The 20,490-nt window shown below is 36.1% G+C and overlaps 1 protein-coding gene across 1 annotated transcript in view; it reads left to right on the top strand.

Annotated features, from left to right (window-relative positions):
• The first annotated feature begins 272 nt into the window (after positions 1-272).
• The window catches only part of grin3a (glutamate receptor, ionotropic, N-methyl-D-aspartate 3A), a 34,592-nt gene continuing 14,374 nt past the window's right edge, over positions 273-20,490 (top strand). Inside the window, exons 1-3 of the mRNA XM_066711747.1 lie at positions 273-1,085; positions 12,988-13,589; positions 18,171-19,221. Coding sequence (XP_066567844.1) covers positions 366-1,085; positions 12,988-13,589; positions 18,171-19,221 — 2,373 coding nt within the window. The 5' untranslated portion in view covers positions 273-365. The remainder of the gene's footprint in view (positions 1,086-12,987; positions 13,590-18,170; positions 19,222-20,490) is intronic.

Here is a 20,490-nt window from a genome sequence, read left to right as displayed (position 1 = left end):
GTATAGCTTCTTTCTGGAAACTACATATGGCAACTACAACTTTAATTATATTGTTTTAAAGGGGACATACGCACTACTTTCTACCTCACCACAATTGGAAAATGTAGTCCTGGGGCATTTTTCTTTCTAAACTGGAAGGAAGTGAACATAGTTTGAGATTTCCCTGGAATGATTAATTTCGCTAATGTTGTTCGCAGTCAATGTGGAGCCTGAAGGGAGAGAAGCGCATAACTTTGCTGGATCTCAAATATTTAGAAAAGAAAAGAAAAAAAATACACACTGCAGCTTGGCTGGGGCCACAAGGGCTGTAGGTGGAAGAGAAAAGCTTCGTTTTTCATGTGCATCGGGATTATTTGTGGACAGTAATGAGGGGGTTGTGTTTTGGGGGGGTATTTGGCAGGTTTTGGCTGCTCCTTATGCTCACGACAGGCACCTTGCTGTTGTTTGGGGTTCCTGGGTCTCTGTCACATCCACAGCCCTGTCAGATTTTAAAGAGGATTGGGCACACGGTGAGGGTCGGGGCCGTGCACCTGCAGCCCCGGGTCTTTAACATTGATGCCATCGAGGAGGAGGATATTGAATGGGAAATCGAAAAGGGAACAGTTAGCGCAGAGGAGAAAGACTTTGAAATGAGCACTAAAAGTGGGTACGGATCACGGAACACGAGGACTAAAAGCCAACAAAATAACCACCCCAAGGAAGCCAAAAGTCGAGCTGGGAATAAAATACTGGAAAGCGAAACAAGTCTATTTGTGCCGAGGGAAGCTCTTCTAATGGCCGTGGAGAAACTCAACCGAATGGTGGGTCTTTTGCCATACAACTTGTCTTTGGAGGTGGTGATGGCCGTGGAAGCGGGTCTTGGGGAGCTGCCCGCCTTTTCTTTCTCTTCTTCGTCTTCCTCGGTGTGTCCTGATCCTGTATCTTTCCTGCAAAGTGTGTGCCATACTGTCGTGGTCCAAGGTGTGTCTGCAATGCTAGCCTTTCCCCAAAATAAGGGAGAGCTTCTGGAGCTGGAATTTATCTCATCTGCATTAGAGATCCCTGTAATCAGCATTGTTCAAAGGGAGTTCGCAAGACAAAGTAAGGTAAGCAAAGGTTTGTACAGTGTTTATTTTGTATTTTAATTAATTAGACAAATATACTCTTATTTGATTTTTCAGTCAGTGTTTTGTGCCTCGGCAGTCAAGTAGGAAAGTTAGGAGGAACTTGATAAAGCCCTGCAATGGAATCAGGACCATGGACAGCGATCGTAGGCGCTCGCACGATGCCGTTTCCTTAATTCAAAACATTGCCTTCTGTCAACTGTGCAAAAAGTAATGCTTTTTCTTCAATGCTTTTCTATTTGTGAATGATGTCACATTATATCAATTTACAAACTAGAAAGGTAGTATTAGAGGTGCAGATTGAGAGTTACTCCAGCGACTTCTTTAGCTATCGCCTTTCTAGTACATTTGTATTGCCTGCTCTTGTGATGCCGCCATGTGTGTTGAAGACATTTGGGTTAAGCCTGCTTTTTTATTTTTTTTATTTATAATTACATGTAGTTTCTCTCAGTTCATAACCAAAGTCGACGAGTGCAGATACGAGAGATATACAGATATATAGAGAGTGGTTTCAGAATCGATGCACCTTCGAATAGCCATGCTGGGGCTGCATAGACGTCTTTTTAGCCCCCCTCCCCTATTCTTTGTGAGTGTTTTCTATTCCTTTTGACACTGCTTTTGGCTGCCGATACAATTCAAAGAAAATTGGATTTCGACATCTCAGACAGTTATCTCAGAGGGAACGATGTTCATTTATATAGCAGCTGTAATGAAATGCAACCAACGATTAAAACTCAATTTTCCCTTAATAGTTATTTCCTTGCTGAAATAATATATGACCAATGCACTAGCAGGCTCTACAGATTTTCAATTTCAACAACGGAGTCCTTACTTATCGCTTTATCAACAGGTTTATTTATTTAGTTACATACTCGTTTGTGCAAGCTATACATTATATTGAATTGGATTGCCATTCACGTTACTGTTTATTTCCTTCAGAAAGCACGCATTCAGATCACGATTAAAGCAAATCTTCCACCTCCCCACAGCAAACACTCATTCACACTTGCACACCTACACAAATACATAAAAGACACAAGAACGTACACATTAAAATACATTTCCCAAATTCACAAAAAAACACCATATGTAAACTTGTATGGATTTTAAGCATTTGACATTTGATGATGAAATAAAAATAATACATTTTGAAATTGTATCCTGTTGTTCTATCTGGTTTATGTAACTGGTTAGGTACAAATAAATAACAATAATAAATTATTTTCTAAGAATTGTCAACACTGTACCATAAAAGTAAATTAAATAGCTACTCTTACCTATACTAAATCACAGCATCCTATTTGCCATGTTTTTTTTTTTTACCCAAATGGAATAAAACTCAGTTTTTCTGAACACTTTAAATCATTCTTAATTAAAGACTTAGGGATGACAGCCAGTGCAGAACCTATTGGTGTCATTTATACAATTATCCCAGGAGTCACTTTAGATGGTAATGAATAATTCATTTATTACAGGATGTTCACAACCACTCTTTGGTAATTGCTTGTGTGCTTTCAGCCGATTTTAGACACTGCAGTTATCTTGCTGAAGCCCCTTAAAAGTATGTCCTATTAGATATTTATCTTTCACACTGGTATACATGAATTCAGTAAATGAAGTATAACAAAAGTTATACCTTTTTAATTTATAAGGACTTAATTAACATTTTTTACTTTCAATTATGAACTGTCTAAACAACTTTTTGATTGATAATCCTAGCTAAAGAATATTTCACATCCATTTTGGTTTGATCTAAAGGATGAAAAAATGGTAATGAGCTGACAGCACATCAAACACAATAAATGAAAAGTAACATAAAAGGAATGGAGTCCTCTGTAGATCTCATGCAGAAGAGACTGTGATTATTTTAAGTTATTGTTTCCAGACACAGACATGCATTTTTAAAACTATTAATCCAACTGCAACAAATCAATACGTGTTTGTGTGTATGTGTTAATGAATCATTGAAGAAAACAATACATATTCACATTTGATGGATTTACATAATTTGTTTGGACCTTGCCATCAAAGACCTAAAGAACAAAAACAAAAATAACAATGACATTCAGTTGCACAACTCTTTCTTAGTAATATTATAAAAAGCATTGTAAAATCACATTGAGAAAGATATAATCAGTACAGATGATATGAGCACACCACATTTCATGCCTCTGCAATAAGGAAAACTGCTCCATTAAAGTGGTTACAGTATATTAATACATATGTTTGTAATGCAGATGACAAGAAACAGGTATATAGCACCATCTCCTGGTCAGACTACAAAAGTGAAAGCTCTTACGGTTGAGAAAGAATGAATGCTTTAATATATATATATATATATATATATATATATATATATATATATATATATATATATATATATATATATATATATATATAAACACATACTGCCAGTAAAAAGGAAACTGAATCTGAATGAACTTGATTTGGAAAAAAATCTTCCATCTCTTAAGAAAATCTTACTTAATCAGCATTCCCTCCACCATTAAAAAATGGTTAGTACTGTTCGCATTCTGTCACACAAGCTAAGTAGTTTATTATCTACTCTTACTTCAGTTGGATAATCTTCATTGTGGACAAGCCTGCCTTAAAATCTTTCAAAGACTAGCACATTAGTTTCAACACTTAATATTCTTCATTTTGATTTAAATAATTAAAGATGAGTCTGGTGGTCTTCCTAAGGGTAATTCATGATGCTGAAGAAAAAATGAATAATCTTATGCCTTTACTATATCTTCTGTGTGTTTATCAACAAAAATAAATAATACAATAAAATAATCCGAAAACCTGCATGTTACAACCTCCTTGTTTTACTGTACATGCAAGATTAAAAAAAACAACTCCCTTTTGTTTTACTAACCTGGAGCTCATGAAATAGTTTTAATTACATTTTTCTCTATAATTCAACAAATCAATCTTCATAGGTTAGTTCCATTTATTTTGTGGCAAATGGGTAGATTTCCTTTCAACAGCATGCCCATTCTTCCAAATGCACTCCATCCCATTTTCACCCTCTTTTGATTTCTTCCATATGGACTTATTACTAGCTTAGTCTTCAGATTATGGAAAGTTAAAAGAATTGTGGAAATTATATTGCAAGAAATTTCAAGGAATCACCACATGGATGACAGACCAGATAGATACAGTATAACTTATAACTATGCCAACAAAAAACAGAAAAGGCAGATCTAATATAAATATTCAAAAATAGGCCTCATCCTTTCCTAAAATGTACTGAACTTTTGTCTCAGCATCAAAATAAATGATAAAGATACTGATTTAAGAAGCTTTTAAACTGGTGAGAGCTGTAAACTGAAGACAAAACTATTTGATCAATGCATAAAACCAGTGCTCACTTATGGCTACTAAATCTGGTCACTAAACACAAAAATAACACAGAAACTGGAAAACACATAAAGAAGCATGGAAATATGTATGCTTGGAACAACAAGAACAGACAAAAACAACAACAACACAAATTGATTAAAGAATATGATGGACGAAATAAGCTATAGAATGCATCTCCAGAGATTGAACAAGACATAAAAGACTGGAAGATTAAATAAGAAGCCTTGATGGTTTGTCCTGGAAAAGAGACCCTGTTCCTATGAAAAAAGTGGAAACATTTTGGAGAGGCTTTCATCCAGCAGTGGATCAATAAATGCTGCTGATGCTGCTGGTGATGATGATACATGTAGAATATCAGTACCAAGATATATTATATTTGAATAGGACCAGTGCATTAATATTTTATATACAAATGTTCTTCTGCTTTTTTGTTTTTGTACTGTATAGGGTGACACCTCCTGGCTTTATATGGAACATGTATAAAAACAGTAGTGGGGAAAATTCTTTAATTTGTAGAAAAACAGAACAGAGAAGACCTCAGGTCAATACATAATCAGATAATAAAGTACCCACACATTTGTGTATATGCTCAAACTAAGTTATTTATTATCTATTCTGATGAAGATCTTGAGTAGATCAAAATGTTGAACTGAGTTTTTTGGAGCGTGTACATAAATGTGTGGTTACTAATTTCTAAATTAATTACTAAAATCTTCATTTTTTACCCGGTCCTTTATAAGATTTGGTATGTGTGTATGTTTTATAACCTTTCAATAAATTATCAGACCCTCACTTGTAATGGGTGACTACTGCTGACTAGATATGGTACATGTATAGGGGAACTGACTACAAACCATCTAGTGGTGAAGCACATTGACTATTTTTTAGAGCAGTCTGATTTAGTGCCATTACTGTTTAATATGCATGTTTAATTTCCACCCATGGATACTAATGCGACCCATTTTCTCTACAAAATGTCATACAAACTGATTAATTATTTGCACACTAAAATTAATAAACTGTGCAAACAAATTAATAAACAGTGCTAACAAATTGATACATATCCAGTGCATACAGTTAGATGTGTCAATTGCTTATAGTATTTCTCCCATTTAACATGGAAATTAAACACAACCCTGTAATAAAAGTAATATTACAGTTACATAAATCTTTAGGAAGGTATGACCCCCAATCTTTTCATAGCTATGCCATTCATCCCAATCAACATACATAACACCAGAGACCTGATCATTTTCTGATCATGTCAGAAAGTAAACAAGGTTGATTTTGGTGCCCTCAGAAGGGCAGTGCCAGAAACGTAACCTTCAGATTGCTGAAGACAAAAACCTACATGTTGAAACTAAGTTTTTTGAGTTGTTTGTTTCCTTGGTTTTAAATACACTACCATTCAAAAGTATGGGGTCACTTACAAATTTACTTGTTTTTGAAAGAAAAGCAATTTTTTTGTCCATTAAAATAACATCAAATTGATCAGAAATATAGTGCAGACATTGTTAATGTTGTAAATGGATATTGTAGCTGGAAACAGGTGATTTATAATGGAATATCTACATAGGCATACAGAGGCCCATTATCAGCAACCACCAGTCCTGTGCTCCAATGGCATGTTGTGTTTGCTAATCCAAGTTTATCATTTTAAAAAGCTAACTGATCATTAGAAACCCCATTTGCAATTATGTTAGCACAGCTGAAAACTGTTGTGCTGATTAAAGAAGCAATAAAACTGGCGTTGTTTAGACTAGTTGAGTATCTGGAGCATCAGCAATTGTGAGTTCGATTACAGGCTCAAAATGGCCAGAAACAAATAACTTTCTTCTGAAACTCGTCAGTCTGTTCTTGTTCTGAGAAATTAAGGCTATTCCATACGAGAAACTGCCAAGAAACTGAAGATCTCGTACAACGCTGTGTACTACTCCCTTCACAGATCAGTGCAAACTGGCTCTAGCCAGAATAGAAAGAGGAGTGGGAGGCCCCGGTGCACAACTGAGCAAGAGGACAAATACATCAGAGTGTCTAGTTTGAGAAACAGACGCCTCACAGGTCCTCAATTGGCAGCTTCATTAAATAGAATAGTACCCGCAAAACACCAGTATCAACGTCAACAGTGAAGAGGCGACTCCGGGATGCTGGCCTTCTAGGCAGAGTTGCAAAGAAAAAGCCATATCTCAGACTGGCCAATAAAAAGAAAAGATTAAGGGCAAAAGAACATAGACACTGGACAGAGGAAGATAGGAAAAAAGTGTTATGGACAGACAAATCTAAGTTTGAGGTGTTCGGATCACAAAGAAGAACAGATTGGGAGATTTGGGAGGTTTGTACAGGGTAAAAGGGATCCTGAAGAAGGAAGGCTATCACTCCATTTTGCAACTCCATGCCATACCCTGTGAACGGCACTTGATTGGAGCCAGTTTCCTCATACAACAGGACAATGACCCAAAGCACAGCTCCAAACTATGCAAGAACCATTTAGAGAAGAAGCAGTCAGCTGGTATTCTGTCTATAATGGAGTGGCCAGCACAGTCACCAGATCTCAACCGTATTGAGCTGTTGTGGGAGCAGCTTGACTGTATGGTACGTAAATCTCTTCAGATTACCTCAACAAATTTACAACTAGAATGCCAAAGGTCTACAAGGCTGTAATCGCTGCAAATGGAGGATTCTTTGATGAAAGCAAAGTTTGAAGGACACAATTATTATTTCAATTAAAAATCATTATTTCTAACTTCGTCAATGACTATATTTTCCATTCATTTTGTTATATTTCCTATTCAAACTCATTTCATGTATGTTTTCATGGAAAACAAGGACATTTCTAAGTGACCCCAAACTTTTGAACGGTAGTGTAGGTTTCCAGTTTTTGTTTTTAGACACAGCTGTAAAATTCTTAATTTTCATTAACAACGAAGTCTTGATGTCCACAACAGTGGATATACAATAAAATATGAAAAAATAAAACTTTGTAATATGTACCTTATGCACCAAAAACTACAGTGATGTAAAAAAACAAATCTAAATTCCAATATTTTTGCTGGGTCTCAGGAGGATATGAAGTTTATTCTTCACCGTTGTGTTGTTTGCCGAGTGACTGGTATCCCATGAAAGCTGAGACTATTAGCTCTCTAATGCTGTCAATCATTCTCTGATGCAAAAAAAAAAAAGCCACCACCCCTTTTCATACCACCCCCCCTCCGTATTCTGAAAGGGGGGTGGGTTATTTGGTCTGAGTCAGAATAAACAAATCTCAGACAATACTGACAACTTTGACATTCTGGAAGCAGGGAGTCTTCTGTTGAAAACAAAACCAAAACTATTTCGGTAGAAGCAACACACGCCAGTACAGAGCTCAGAATGTCAGGAAGTAAACACACTCTGTGCACTGATTCACAACTATCTTATATTATCGGATCTGAAGTTCTCTGTGTTTTATAGAACATACAACATTATACATAATATATACTGGATTAATCGTTAGGGTGTTCTGAACAAAACAAGCCTATTGTTTGTGAGAGGTGTCTAGGTGCTGTCCAACACACAAATCGGTACAGTTGTTGTCAAGACACCACTGAAAGGATATGTGGAGATTCAGCCTACTATATATAGAGGTGCCTTCTTTAGGTGCTGTGAAACATGATTTTGCATATTCAAACAACATGCCGAAGAAGCAACTTCTGTATATGATCTTGTGTTATGTCTATTGTGTTACTCCAAACTGTGTTCTGAGCATATATGTCGCAAATTCAAGTGATTTCCTTTCAAATGATACCATCCATATGCATGTGATGCAAATATTTACAGAGTTATGGGCTTTTGAAATTGGGACGGTCCTTTTAGGAGGACATTCCAATTTGTTTATGTCAGCTGAAGAGGTTAATAGTTAGATAAAATACATATTAGACTATTTTCTTGACTTGAAATAAATATCATCCTTTCTGAGATGATCTCTTGATCCATATGTGCTGACTTAACACAACTGCTCACAGGTGACTGCCCTTCATTATACAGTTGACTTTGATACACTTTATAAGTGCTTATTCATGATAAAATTAATGTTGAATAAGATGCATAATCTGAACATATGTTGTAAGACATGTAGTGCAGTCATTTGCAATTTAGCAGTTAGTTACGGGTAAAAAATGTTTGAAATTACAGATTAAAATCAAACCTTTGTGTTCAGGACATGTTTTACACAAATATTATTTTATCTTTGAGTAAATGGTGTACAATGTACTAACCACCAAATTTTACACAAAGTTAAAAAGAAAGAAAGAACTAAATCCCTTGCATAAACATGAAAATCCACATATTCTATAGATATACATAAATGCACCTGTCAATTTCCTTTTTATTTAGATTCCTGTTGTTCTGGTTTCTTGCACCATTAAAATTCTGTATATTCTCATTATTCTGTAAATATGAAAATATTGTATCAGTTCTGAAGTAGTGGTTTCTTCAGTGTTGGTTGAATGGTGGGTTGTGTCTGCATTAATAAGCATCCTTTTGTTAAATTAGTTTTTCGAAACTAGCAGATGGCATCTTTATAGGATGATAAGAACCCTGACATTCTTGTTCTCATACTCATTCTTAAATGTGTTATAGACCATGAAATTAGCATTGTGACCTGAACAGGACTTCTGTGTGGGTTTCATAAGATGAAAAGTTTATAGACTGAATACCTACATTTATTTCACCTTACTATTCCTTTTGATAAGAAGTCTAGCTTATGTTGTGTGAAGATTATTTTTGATCTCACATTGTTTGTTTGATCAGCACCTATGTTTGATCTCAAAGTTTTCCTTCTGCCACTTACCAATCATAGTAATCATGTTAGTCTGAAGCTTCTGCCAGTTCTATTATATTAATTCACACACTGTCACATCAAGGGACAAACGCTGCCTTCCAGATGTTTCTTCTAACAGTATGCATTTCATATACTGTTATACTTAGCTCTACAATATATTCAAATCATCCCTAGATTATATTAGAATGTATTATTGTTATTATTATTCACAGGCAATACAATCAATAAATATGCTGAGTGCAGTATATGCAAAATAAATATTAGGTGTATATTTTAATAAAGAAAACATTGGATCCAGTTTCATTCATATTAGTCAACCATTTCCTTGAATATAATGATAACATTATCATAATTAACATAAAATGTACATGAAAATAGTAACAAGTTAATGATGATGTAATTACTAAATAGTACCCAGAATCCCATGTCAAGTGTATTTAAGGTTTAATAGTAAATATTTTACATTTTACACTGTACAAAAGGATGTAAATGTCTGTCCAGTTTTGTTAAAAGCATTGTGAAATACAAAAGTAAGTATAAGACACTATACGTGCCTTCCATCATTATTCCACGTAAGAGCTGTGTCACCATCATCATTGTCATCATCAATCTATGGGCTGAAAAAGGTTTTAAAATAATAGTTGTCATTCTTTTGAATTCTAATGCTGCAATTCTAGGTACTACTTATTTTATATTGAGAAATTTTATGTCTAGGAATCAGCAGTTGTTTTTGGTTAACACAATGTACTGTATCACACAATGATAATCCTCGCAAACTGAAATACTAAATGGGAATTCTGTCTACATTAATTGCAAAAATTGTCTAGTTTTATCCTGAACATGTGTAGAGTCAGTAATCTTTGTCTGTTTTATTCAGGACTTAAACATACAGATTTATTTAAAATGCAAAATGAATTATTAATATAAATGAAAAGCGTCCATCTCCCCTTTAATAGCAATCCTAATTTAGTTACATTTTAGTGATTCACATGACTGTAGGATCAATTCAGCAGTTCCTGTAGGTTCCCTCTGCTGTAGTGCATTTCAAAGTAAAGACTCAACCATGAGCACCAAGGAGCTTTCAATAAAACTCCGATCAGGTCAGGTATACAAACATATCAAAGGCCTTGAAAATCCCTTGGATCCCTTGGATACTAACATTCAATCACATAATACCAATCTCATTCTACCTCCAAGAAATCAATCCTCTTGAACTGGAAAACTAGAATAAATTGAAATAATACACACTGCCTGAATCTAATTACAGACTACATCTCATTAGAAAAAATGTCTGCACTCCTCAAATCTCAAATAGAAATTTTCAATAAGACATGGACACCTGCAATTGTATATCTGAATTTATCGCTAGATTAATGTCACATACCCAAGATACATACATACACAACAAAACACACTACACAACGTAAGAAAGAAAGAAAAAAGGAAAGAAAATCCCTTGTATCATGGTCAAGACAATTATTAAGAAGTGGAAGGTGTATGTTACCACCAATACCATGCCTAGATCAGGCATGCCAAACCATGATGACCAAGCAAGAAAGAGACCGATCAAAGCGGCTACCAAGACGTCAATGGCAACTTTGCAAGAGCTACAGGTTTTATGGCCAAAACTGGTCAAAGTGTGCATGTGACAACAATATCCCAAACACTCCACAAATCTGGTCTGTATGGTAGGGTGGCAAGAAGGATGCCATTACTCAAGAAAGCCCACCTGGAATCCCATTTGAAGTATATATTAAAAAAAAAGATCACACGAGATTCTGTAGCCATGTGACAAAACGTTTTGTGGTCACACGAAAATAAAATGCCAAAATGCAAAGCGTTATGATTGTCGCAAACCCAACACAATGCATCACCCAAAAGAACAGCATCCCCTCTGTGCAGCATGGTGGTGGTAGCATAATATTATGGGAATGTTTCTCATTGGCAGGAACTGGGCACTTAGAAGGGAAAATGAATGGGGGGGGGGGGGGGGTTATTATGATATATATTACAAATACAAAACTTAAATATTTTGTTTCAAAATAAAAACTAAATCCTTATTTAAATGCATGAAACTGAATCACTGATATGACAAAATGTGAAAAAGTTCAAGTGGTTCTAGAATTTCTATAGGCACTGTATGTGTATGTATATATATATATATATATATATATATATATACACAAACACACACATATATATACAATAAAAAGTAATGGCGAAACAATACAGAAGTACAGTGTTTTTCATCCACATCTTTGTTATAAAACTGAGTGGAATGAAAATATGGCATTAAAGAACAAAAACTAACGAAGAGTCTTCTTAAATGTCTGTTGTAATTCCTTTCGACTGACAGCAGTACAATCTTTCATTTATTCTGTTAAAGAAGTGTAAAACTTAAAACTCAACTTGACATTAGTTTAGGTATAGTATGAAAAAAGTAATACATTATTAATACCAACTGATGGATTTTAAAGTCTACCTGTATTTAGATGCAATGAACATCAAAACTCCCAATTAGATGCATCATGCTCCTACAACACAAATAGTATTGTATTTATCATTCTTCACCATAGCTAATCCCATCACAAACTTGAATTAAAAATGAGTCAACAAATCAACTAGACCTTTAAAAAAAAATCTGTATGTAAACGACTGTATATAATGTAAATGTCATTAATAACATTCAATAATTAGTAAAATATCACATAAACTGAAGTCACTAGCTATTTTGTTCATCATGCCCTGGAGGTCAGTGAATCACATTTTGATATTTAAAAGGCTAATATTCACTTGATTTCACAATCATAAGAGATTTATTTAGCATTAAATAACATATATTTCAAATCTATGTCACGTATTTGTTAGGCTTAGTTTGGTAAAGAAAAACAAACAAACAATTAAACAAGATAATGCCCATGTATTTCCTACAATAAACAGTTGACACTGTAAATAATCTAAACATTATGTAAGATTAAAACAGTGGCTAATTCATCTGTTTTGGGTGTCTAAACATATGGCTTGACATAGATAGACACAGATACATAGAATTAACATTTTCACAAGATTTTAAGTAATATAACGTTGGAATGTAAAGCTCGTTGTTTCCTAGTAGCTGAAACCCTTTCACATGAAAGTAATACACATAATCATGTTTTCAATTTCACTAAACATGTGCGGTATATGTTAACGACTTGTTCATTGAAAAAATGGGATAACCTGCCTTTTACTAATACTGAGGTAGCATCATCATACACATTTTTACCGATTGCTTATCTTATACAAATTGAAACTGATAGATTCAGTACTCGCATAAGTGTGTACAAATGCAGAGAGTTAATGACCTGTAAATATTTAAAGTCATTCATATATACAAAAAAAATACAGCAATTAATAAGCACGTAGGGTGAGCATAAAGAACAAGGGGGGGCATCTTACAACAATGATAACTGAAATTTTAAATATTTTTAAAATGGTTGATATTCATATATGAAAGTAATAGGAACTATGTTAGATCTGCTAATCATATATTAGCTAGACCAAAACCTCTACATTCTACATAATATATACGAATGTTAATATACAGTACTATCCACAAACAAGTTTAAAAATGATCAAGAAACTTAATAACACAGCTTTTTTCCCTCTCTCTCTCTCTCTCTCTCTCTCTCTCTCTCTCTCTCTCTCTCCCTTCAGAATCCTCTTCACCTTCAGATGACCTTGAGGAATCCTCCTGCCCCTCAGGTAGACATTGTTTTTTCCCTTCTGGCCATGAACAACTGGTATGATGTCAGCTTGGTGCTGTGCCAAGACTGGAACATCTCAGACTTCATTTTTCTGATGCAAAACAATACCAAATTTCATATGGGATCTATTATCAACATCTCAACAAACAGCAGTTCAAAAAGTGACTTTCAAACATCCTTACAAGGTTACCTGGAGTCCTTGAAGGAATCAACATCAACTGTGGTTACCTTTGGATGTGACATCAGGGATATCAAGAAGATTTTTTATATTGTTACGAAGTATGGGCTGGCACTACCAGAATATCATTGGATTTTAGGAGACTCACAGAATGTCGAAGAGCTAAGGACTGAGGGGCTACCGATGGGTCTCTTAGCACACGGCAAAACTACAGAGCCAGCTCTCGACCACTACGTGCAGGATGCTTTGGAGCTGGTGGCAAGAGCCGTGGGGAAAGCGGCGTATATAAGGCCAGAACTTGCTCTAATTCCAAGTACTACAAACTGTATGGATGTAGAGGAAAGAAATTTAACCTCAGGGAAATATCTCTCCAGGTAATACATCTAACATATTTTGTTATGTCAGCAGTGAACAAATGATGAAAAGATATAACTATATTTTCAGATTCATCACTTGTAGTAGCATACAATTATAAAATAGCCTCTTAGATTTTTTGCCTGACTATACACTCACCTAAAGGATTATTAGGAACACCTGTTCAATTTCTCATTAATGCAATTATCTAATCAACCAATCACATGGCAGTTGCTTCAATGCATTTAGGGGTGTGGTCCTGGTCAAGACAATCTCCTGAACTCCAAACTGAATGTCTGAATGGGAAAGAAAGGTGATTTAAGCAATTTTGAGCGTGGCATGGTTGTTGGTGCCAGACGGGCCGGTCTGAGTATTTCACAATCTGCTCAGTTACTGGGATTTTCACGCACAACCATTTCTAGGGTTTACAAAGAATGGTGTGAAAAGGGAAAAACATCCAGTATGCGGCAGTCCTGTGGGCAAAAATGCCTTGTTGATGCTAGAGGTCAGAGGAGAATGGGCCGACTGATTCAAGCTGATAGAAGAGCAACTTTGACTGAAATAACCAGTCGTTACAACCGAGGTATGCAGCAAAGCATTTGTGAAGCCACAACACGTACAACCTTGAGGCGGATGGGCTACAACAGCAGAAGACCCCACCGGGTACCACTCATCTCCACTACAAATAGGAAAAAGAGGCTACAATTTGCACAAGCTCACCAAAATTGGACAGTTGAAGACTGGAAAAATGTTGCCTGGTCTGATGAGTCTCGATTTCTGTTGAGACATTCAGATGGTAGAGTCAGAATTTGGCGTAAACAGAATGAGAACATGGATCCATCATGCCTTGTTACCACTGTGCAGGCTGGTGGTGGTGGTGTAATGGTGTGGGGGATGTTTTCTTGGCACACTTTAGGCCCCTTAGTGCCAATTGGGCATCGTTTAAATGCCACGGCCTACCTGAGCATTGTTTCTGACCATGTCCATCCCTTTATGACCACCATGTACCCATCCTCTGATGGCTACTTCCAGCAGGATAATGCACCATGTCACAAAGGTCAAATCATTTCAAATTGGTTTCTTGAACATGACAATGAGTTCACTGTACTAAACTGGCCCCCACAGTCACCAGATCTCAACCCAATAGAGCATCTTTGGGATGTGGTGGAACGGGAGCTTCGTGCCCCGGATGTGCATCCCACAAATCTCCATCAACTGCAAGATGCTATCCTATCAATATGGGCCAACATTTCTAAAGAATGCTTTCAGCACCTTGTTGAATCAATGCCACATAGAATTAAGGCAGTTCTGAAGGTGAAAGGGGGTCAAACACAGTATTAGTATGGTGTTCCTAATAATCCTTTAGGTGAGTGTATATTGGTTGGTTGTGAACATGTGAAAATTATATAATATTCAATTAAAGTTTATACTCCTTTCTGAGAAGATTAAAGATTGTAAGACACATGCTTGAAGTGGCCATTGTACCTTATATTCCTATTATAGTGGTGTCGTTACTCAGAACATTTTACCTGGATATTCTTTACAGAAGTGATGGAAAATGGAATCAAATTACTTTCCCCATACCAATGAATATGCACTGAACAAGAAATGAAGTAGGTATATTAAAAAAAACCTGGGGGAGGTTTTCTGAAAGATCCTGACCTTCCTAATACAACAGACATTTTTGAATTGTGAATTTTGGCCTAGAAATCTCATTACCAGGAGATTGATGGCTTAATGTATTTCCATCATATTTTACTGAATAATCACCCTTAAAGCTGACTTCAAATCAATTCCTCATAATTTGATGTGACATCTTGTGCAGCATTACTTGAGAATGTCATAAATATGAAAGCTGACAGGAGCCAGTTGGTGAACAGACTATGCGAATATGAGGGGACTGTGATATCTTTAAGAAAGAGAAAACATACAGAAAATATGCAATCTGTGAATATGTGTTGCATTATTTCTGAAAAAAGATAAACATCTTGTTCAACACTGCAGAAAAATGTTGGATTAATAGAATAACATATGTTCTCTTAATGAAGGCTGTTCAGTCACTTTTAATTGTCTTTGATCTATTCATATACTGCTTGCCAAGTACTTCTGGCAATGTGATTTTTAAACATTTGTATGTTATAATATTCTTAATATTTATTAGACTCTTGACAGGTACTGTGTTTTCACCCCATTGTTTTCAACTTGAATATATTTTCAACGCACAGTTAAATTTTACACCTCCATGCCATTGATTAATTACAAGCAATACAGTGTTGAGTACTGCTGTTCAAATGCCTGTTATAAGATAAAAGGCACGGAACAGCATGAATCATATCATAGAACACTGAATTTCACAAGTGGAACCCGCAGCCAATTTGTTGTATTCTGTCACTCAAAGTGATTAGTGTGGAGACACTATTGTAAACAACGATAATAAATAGTTAAATTTTACATTGCAAATCCATTATTTGATTGTAACCCTTTAAAACTCCAATGAGTGTTTCAGACTGTATGGTCCTTACATTCTATTTGGGAAAACTAGGGGCAAATTGCCCACTCAATTACAGGGACAATTATTTAACAAATTGCTCAAAGGAAAGGGAATGCAAGCCTTAAGAAGTTTTGCAAAATATCAAAATAAATTTTTGTTGCTGTTTTTTTGTTTGATTAAATCTCTATGTATTGTCAAGCCCTCAAATTTACAAAACTACCAACAAAGTTACACTGTATCAACTGCACTAAATCATTGGAAGGCAGCAGAATACGATAAGACAGGAGAAGCTTTAAAGAACATTGACAATTATAAAAATATAATGGTAATGTTTTGAGAAGAAAAATAATTCATTTTTCATTTTTTAATAATTATTGACCTTTAACAGCATATTCTCACCACTATAATTAAGGCTAGATTTTCTGCATGACTTTTTCTTCAAAAAAAACATAGGCAGATAGTCCAATGGCATAGAAGTATTATGGATCTCAACCTTTTAGTTTTATGTCGTGCTCACAGTTCAATAAAGTTTCCAATGAGGGGAATCCATTAACAAATAATAGATTGTAATATTTGATTAAACGGTCATTCCATTGGGCATATACATCTTAGAGAAATCAATGTGGACATTGAGATAATAAAGTATAGTGTCATCCAACATTCAGATACTATTTTTTTATTTTTAGCATGTAGAAGAATCAGATTATATCAATGGATATAGGCACTTATGTTGTAAGTCACCCTGGATAAGGGCATCTGCCAAGAAATAATAATAATAATAATAATAATGGTTAATGTATGAAGGGCAAGTCCAATGCAATGTAAATCATATAGAATAGTTAAGAAGTCTAAAACCTGGAAGCCTCTCTGAATCTGTCATTATCATGTATACATTCAATATTTTAGAAACATACAATTTGTAGAAATAAAATGCATGTACAAATACTGTATTTAAATGTTTTGTTTGAATGTATTATATATATATATATATATATATATATATATATATATATATATATATATATATATATATATATACAGATAGAGAGAGAGAGAGAGAGAGAGAGATAAACATATAAACTGAACTTGAAATTGTTCAAGATGGTGAACTAGCTTTATAAATATATTTTCCTTGAATTTTATAAGATGGTCCTACAATACAAATCATTTAAAAGTTTTCATAATGAAATAGACTATTAAAACCTTAAATCTAATTATAATGTTTTACTGTGTTAAAGGTTTTTTAAAATTAACACAAATTAATATGATAATTAAAACACAAATTACAACAGTGGCAACAGAAAGTAGCTTTATGGATATATATATATATATATATATATATATATATATATACACGAAGATGCATCCAATATTCAAATCCTTAATTTACTTTAATCTCCTATTATCTTTCAGTTCTCATTGGTTTATCAACCATGACAAGAACAGTCAAGCTTATCTGTTAGTTATAGGATAGCATGTTTCTGCAGTAACATAGATAGCCAGATGGATGTGTTGTTGTGCAGTAAAATAAGGACCACCTCCAGACTTTAAATCAATACAATCCCCAGCAACATCAGATAATTCAGCAAAACAAAATACTTTACAAATAATTTAGTCTGGTAGAATCCTTACAAATCAATGTGATATATTAATGAACAGCAAATCAATTATGTATGCATTATATATGGCTGAGTATAAGTTAATGTGTTGACCTTGTTCTTCAAGCATTGGTGTGAAGAAAACCAGATATAATATTAACTATGTAAGAGGGTGTACTGCATACAGACACAGTTAATAAGAATATTTAGGTCAACTTTAGATTCCACTTTAGTTTAGTTTTGTGTATCAGTCATAATTTGCCATTTTTTCTGCAGGTTTATGTAAAAAATGTACAATTCATTTTTAGTAATATATGACAGGACCAAAAGGTAGGGGGGCTGAAAGTATTAATTAACAGTAGTATATATTGTCTGGAAGTGCAAATGGCTATACCAAATACTTACTGAAATGTTAATCTATTCCAGTTTAATGCAATACAACTCCAAACAATATAATGTGTCATTGGTCTAAATGGTAATTATTAATTAATTAATTTGTCTTCTTTCTCCAGGTTTTTGGCAAACACATCATTTGATGGTCTGAGTGGCTACATCAGACCGCAAGAGAATACTGTCATCACCTCAGAGAGCCACTATTTCATCTGGAACCTGCAGCATGATCCCATAGGAAACCCAATGTGGACAAGGCTGGGCAGATGGAAGGAAGGGAAAGTGTTGATGGATTATGGGATATGGCCAAATAAAAGGCAGTCCCACCGGGCTGGAGACTGGAGGCACTCGTCTCGCCTTCACCTTAGGGTAGTTACACTGGTGGAGCACCCATTTGTGTTCACCCGAGAAGTAGATGAGGATGGGCTGTGTCCAGCAGGACAGCTGTGCTTGGACCCCCTCACCAATGATACAGCAGCACTAGAAAGCCTGTTTGAGAACATTCAGGGGGCCAACGACAGTGTTCCTAATAGGTTCAAAAAGTGCTGCTACGGTTATTGCATTGACCTACTGGAGAAGCTAGCAGAGGATATGGGCTTTCACTTTGATCTCTATATTGTTGGAGATGGGAAGTACGGTGCCTATAAGAATGGTCGGTGGACAGGGCTAGTGGGCGACCTCATGAGTGGGGCAGCACACATGGCTGTCACCTCCTTTAGCATCAACTCTGCCCGCAGCCAAATGATAGACTTCACCAGCCCTTTCTTTTCCACCAGCTTGGGGATTTTGGTAAGGACTAGAGATACAGCAGCTCCCATAGGGGCCTTCATGTGGCCGTTGCACTGGAGCATGTGGTTGGGGATATTTGTGTCCTTACACGTGACTGCCATATTTCTCACAATTTACGAGTGGAAGAGTCCTTTTGGCATGACCCCGAAAGGTCGAAACAGGAAGAAGGTCTTTTCCTTCTCCTCAGCACTTAATGTCTGCTATGCCATCTTGTTTGGAAGGACAGCTGCCATCAAGCCACCAAAGTGTTGGACGGGCAGATTCCTCATGAACCTCTGGGCAATATTCTGCTTGTTTTGTCTATCCACATACACAGCTAACCTGGCTGCTGTAATGGTGGGGGAAAAAACCTATGAGGAACTCTCAGGAATACACGATCCCAAGGTAAGAAAAGACTGATACTGTTTTTGTCTTGCTGCTTTTGAAATTATGAATGTATGGGTTTTGTATCTATAAGGTTACAAATTAATATTGTTGGTAAAGGTGAATTATTTTCAGTTCAATGTATTTATGCAGTGGGGGAAAAAAGTATTTGATCCCCTGCTGATTTTGTACGTTTGCCCACTGACAAAGAAATGATCAGTCTATAATTTTAATGGGAGGTGTATTTTAACAGTGAGAGACAGAATAACAACAACAAAATCCAGAAAAACGCATTTCAAAAAAGTTATAAATTGATTTGCATGTTAATGAGGGAAACAAGTATTTGATCCCCTATCAATCAGCAAGATTTCTGGCTCCCAGGTGTCTTTTATACAGGTAACGAGCTGAGATTAGGAGCACTCTCTTAAAGGGAGTGCTCCTAATCTCAGCTCGTTACCTGTATAAAAGACACCTGTCCACAGAAGCAATCAATCAATCAGATTCCAAACTCTCCACCATGGCCAAGACCAAAGAGCTGTCCAAGGATGTCAAGGACAAGACTGTAGACCTACACAAGGCTGGAATGGGCTACAAGACCATCGCCAAGCAGCTTGGTGAGAAGGTGACAACAGTTGGTGCGATTATTCGCAAATGGAAGAAACACAAAATAACTGTCAGTCTCCCTCGGTCTAGGGCTCCATGCAAGATCTCACCTCGTGGAGTTTCAATGATCATGAGAACGGTGAGGAATCAGCCCAGAACTACACGGGAGGATCTTGTTAATGATCTCAAGGCAGCTGGGACCATAGTCACCAAGAAAACAATTGGTAACACACTACGCCGTGAAGGACTGAAATCCTGCAGCGCCCACAAGGTCCCCCTGCTCAAGAAAGCACATGTACAGGCCCGTCTGAAGTTTGCCAATGAACATCTGAATGATTCAGAGGAGAACTGGGTGAAAGTGTTGTGGTCAGATGAGACCAAAATCGAGCTCTTTGGCATCAACTCAACTCGCCGTGTTTGGAGGAGGAGGAATGACCCCAAGAACACCATCCCCACCGTCAAACATGGAGGTGGAAACATTATGCTTTGGGGGTGTCTTTCTGCTAAGGGGACAGGAAACCTGCACCGCATCAAAGGGATGATGGACGGGGCCATGTACCGTCAAATCTTTGGTGAGAACCACCTTCCCTCAGCCAGGGCATTGAAAATGGGTCGTGGATGGGTATTCCAGCATGACAATAACCCAAAACACACAGCCAAGGCAACAAAGGAGTGGCTCAAGAAGAA

Source organism: Amia ocellicauda, chromosome 8, assembly GCF_036373705.1.
Source record: "Amia ocellicauda isolate fAmiCal2 chromosome 8, fAmiCal2.hap1, whole genome shotgun sequence".
Taxonomy (NCBI): domain Eukaryota; kingdom Metazoa; phylum Chordata; class Actinopteri; order Amiiformes; family Amiidae; genus Amia; species Amia ocellicauda.
Note: the sequence above shows the minus strand (reverse complement) of the source record. Positions and strands in the feature narration are given on the sequence as shown.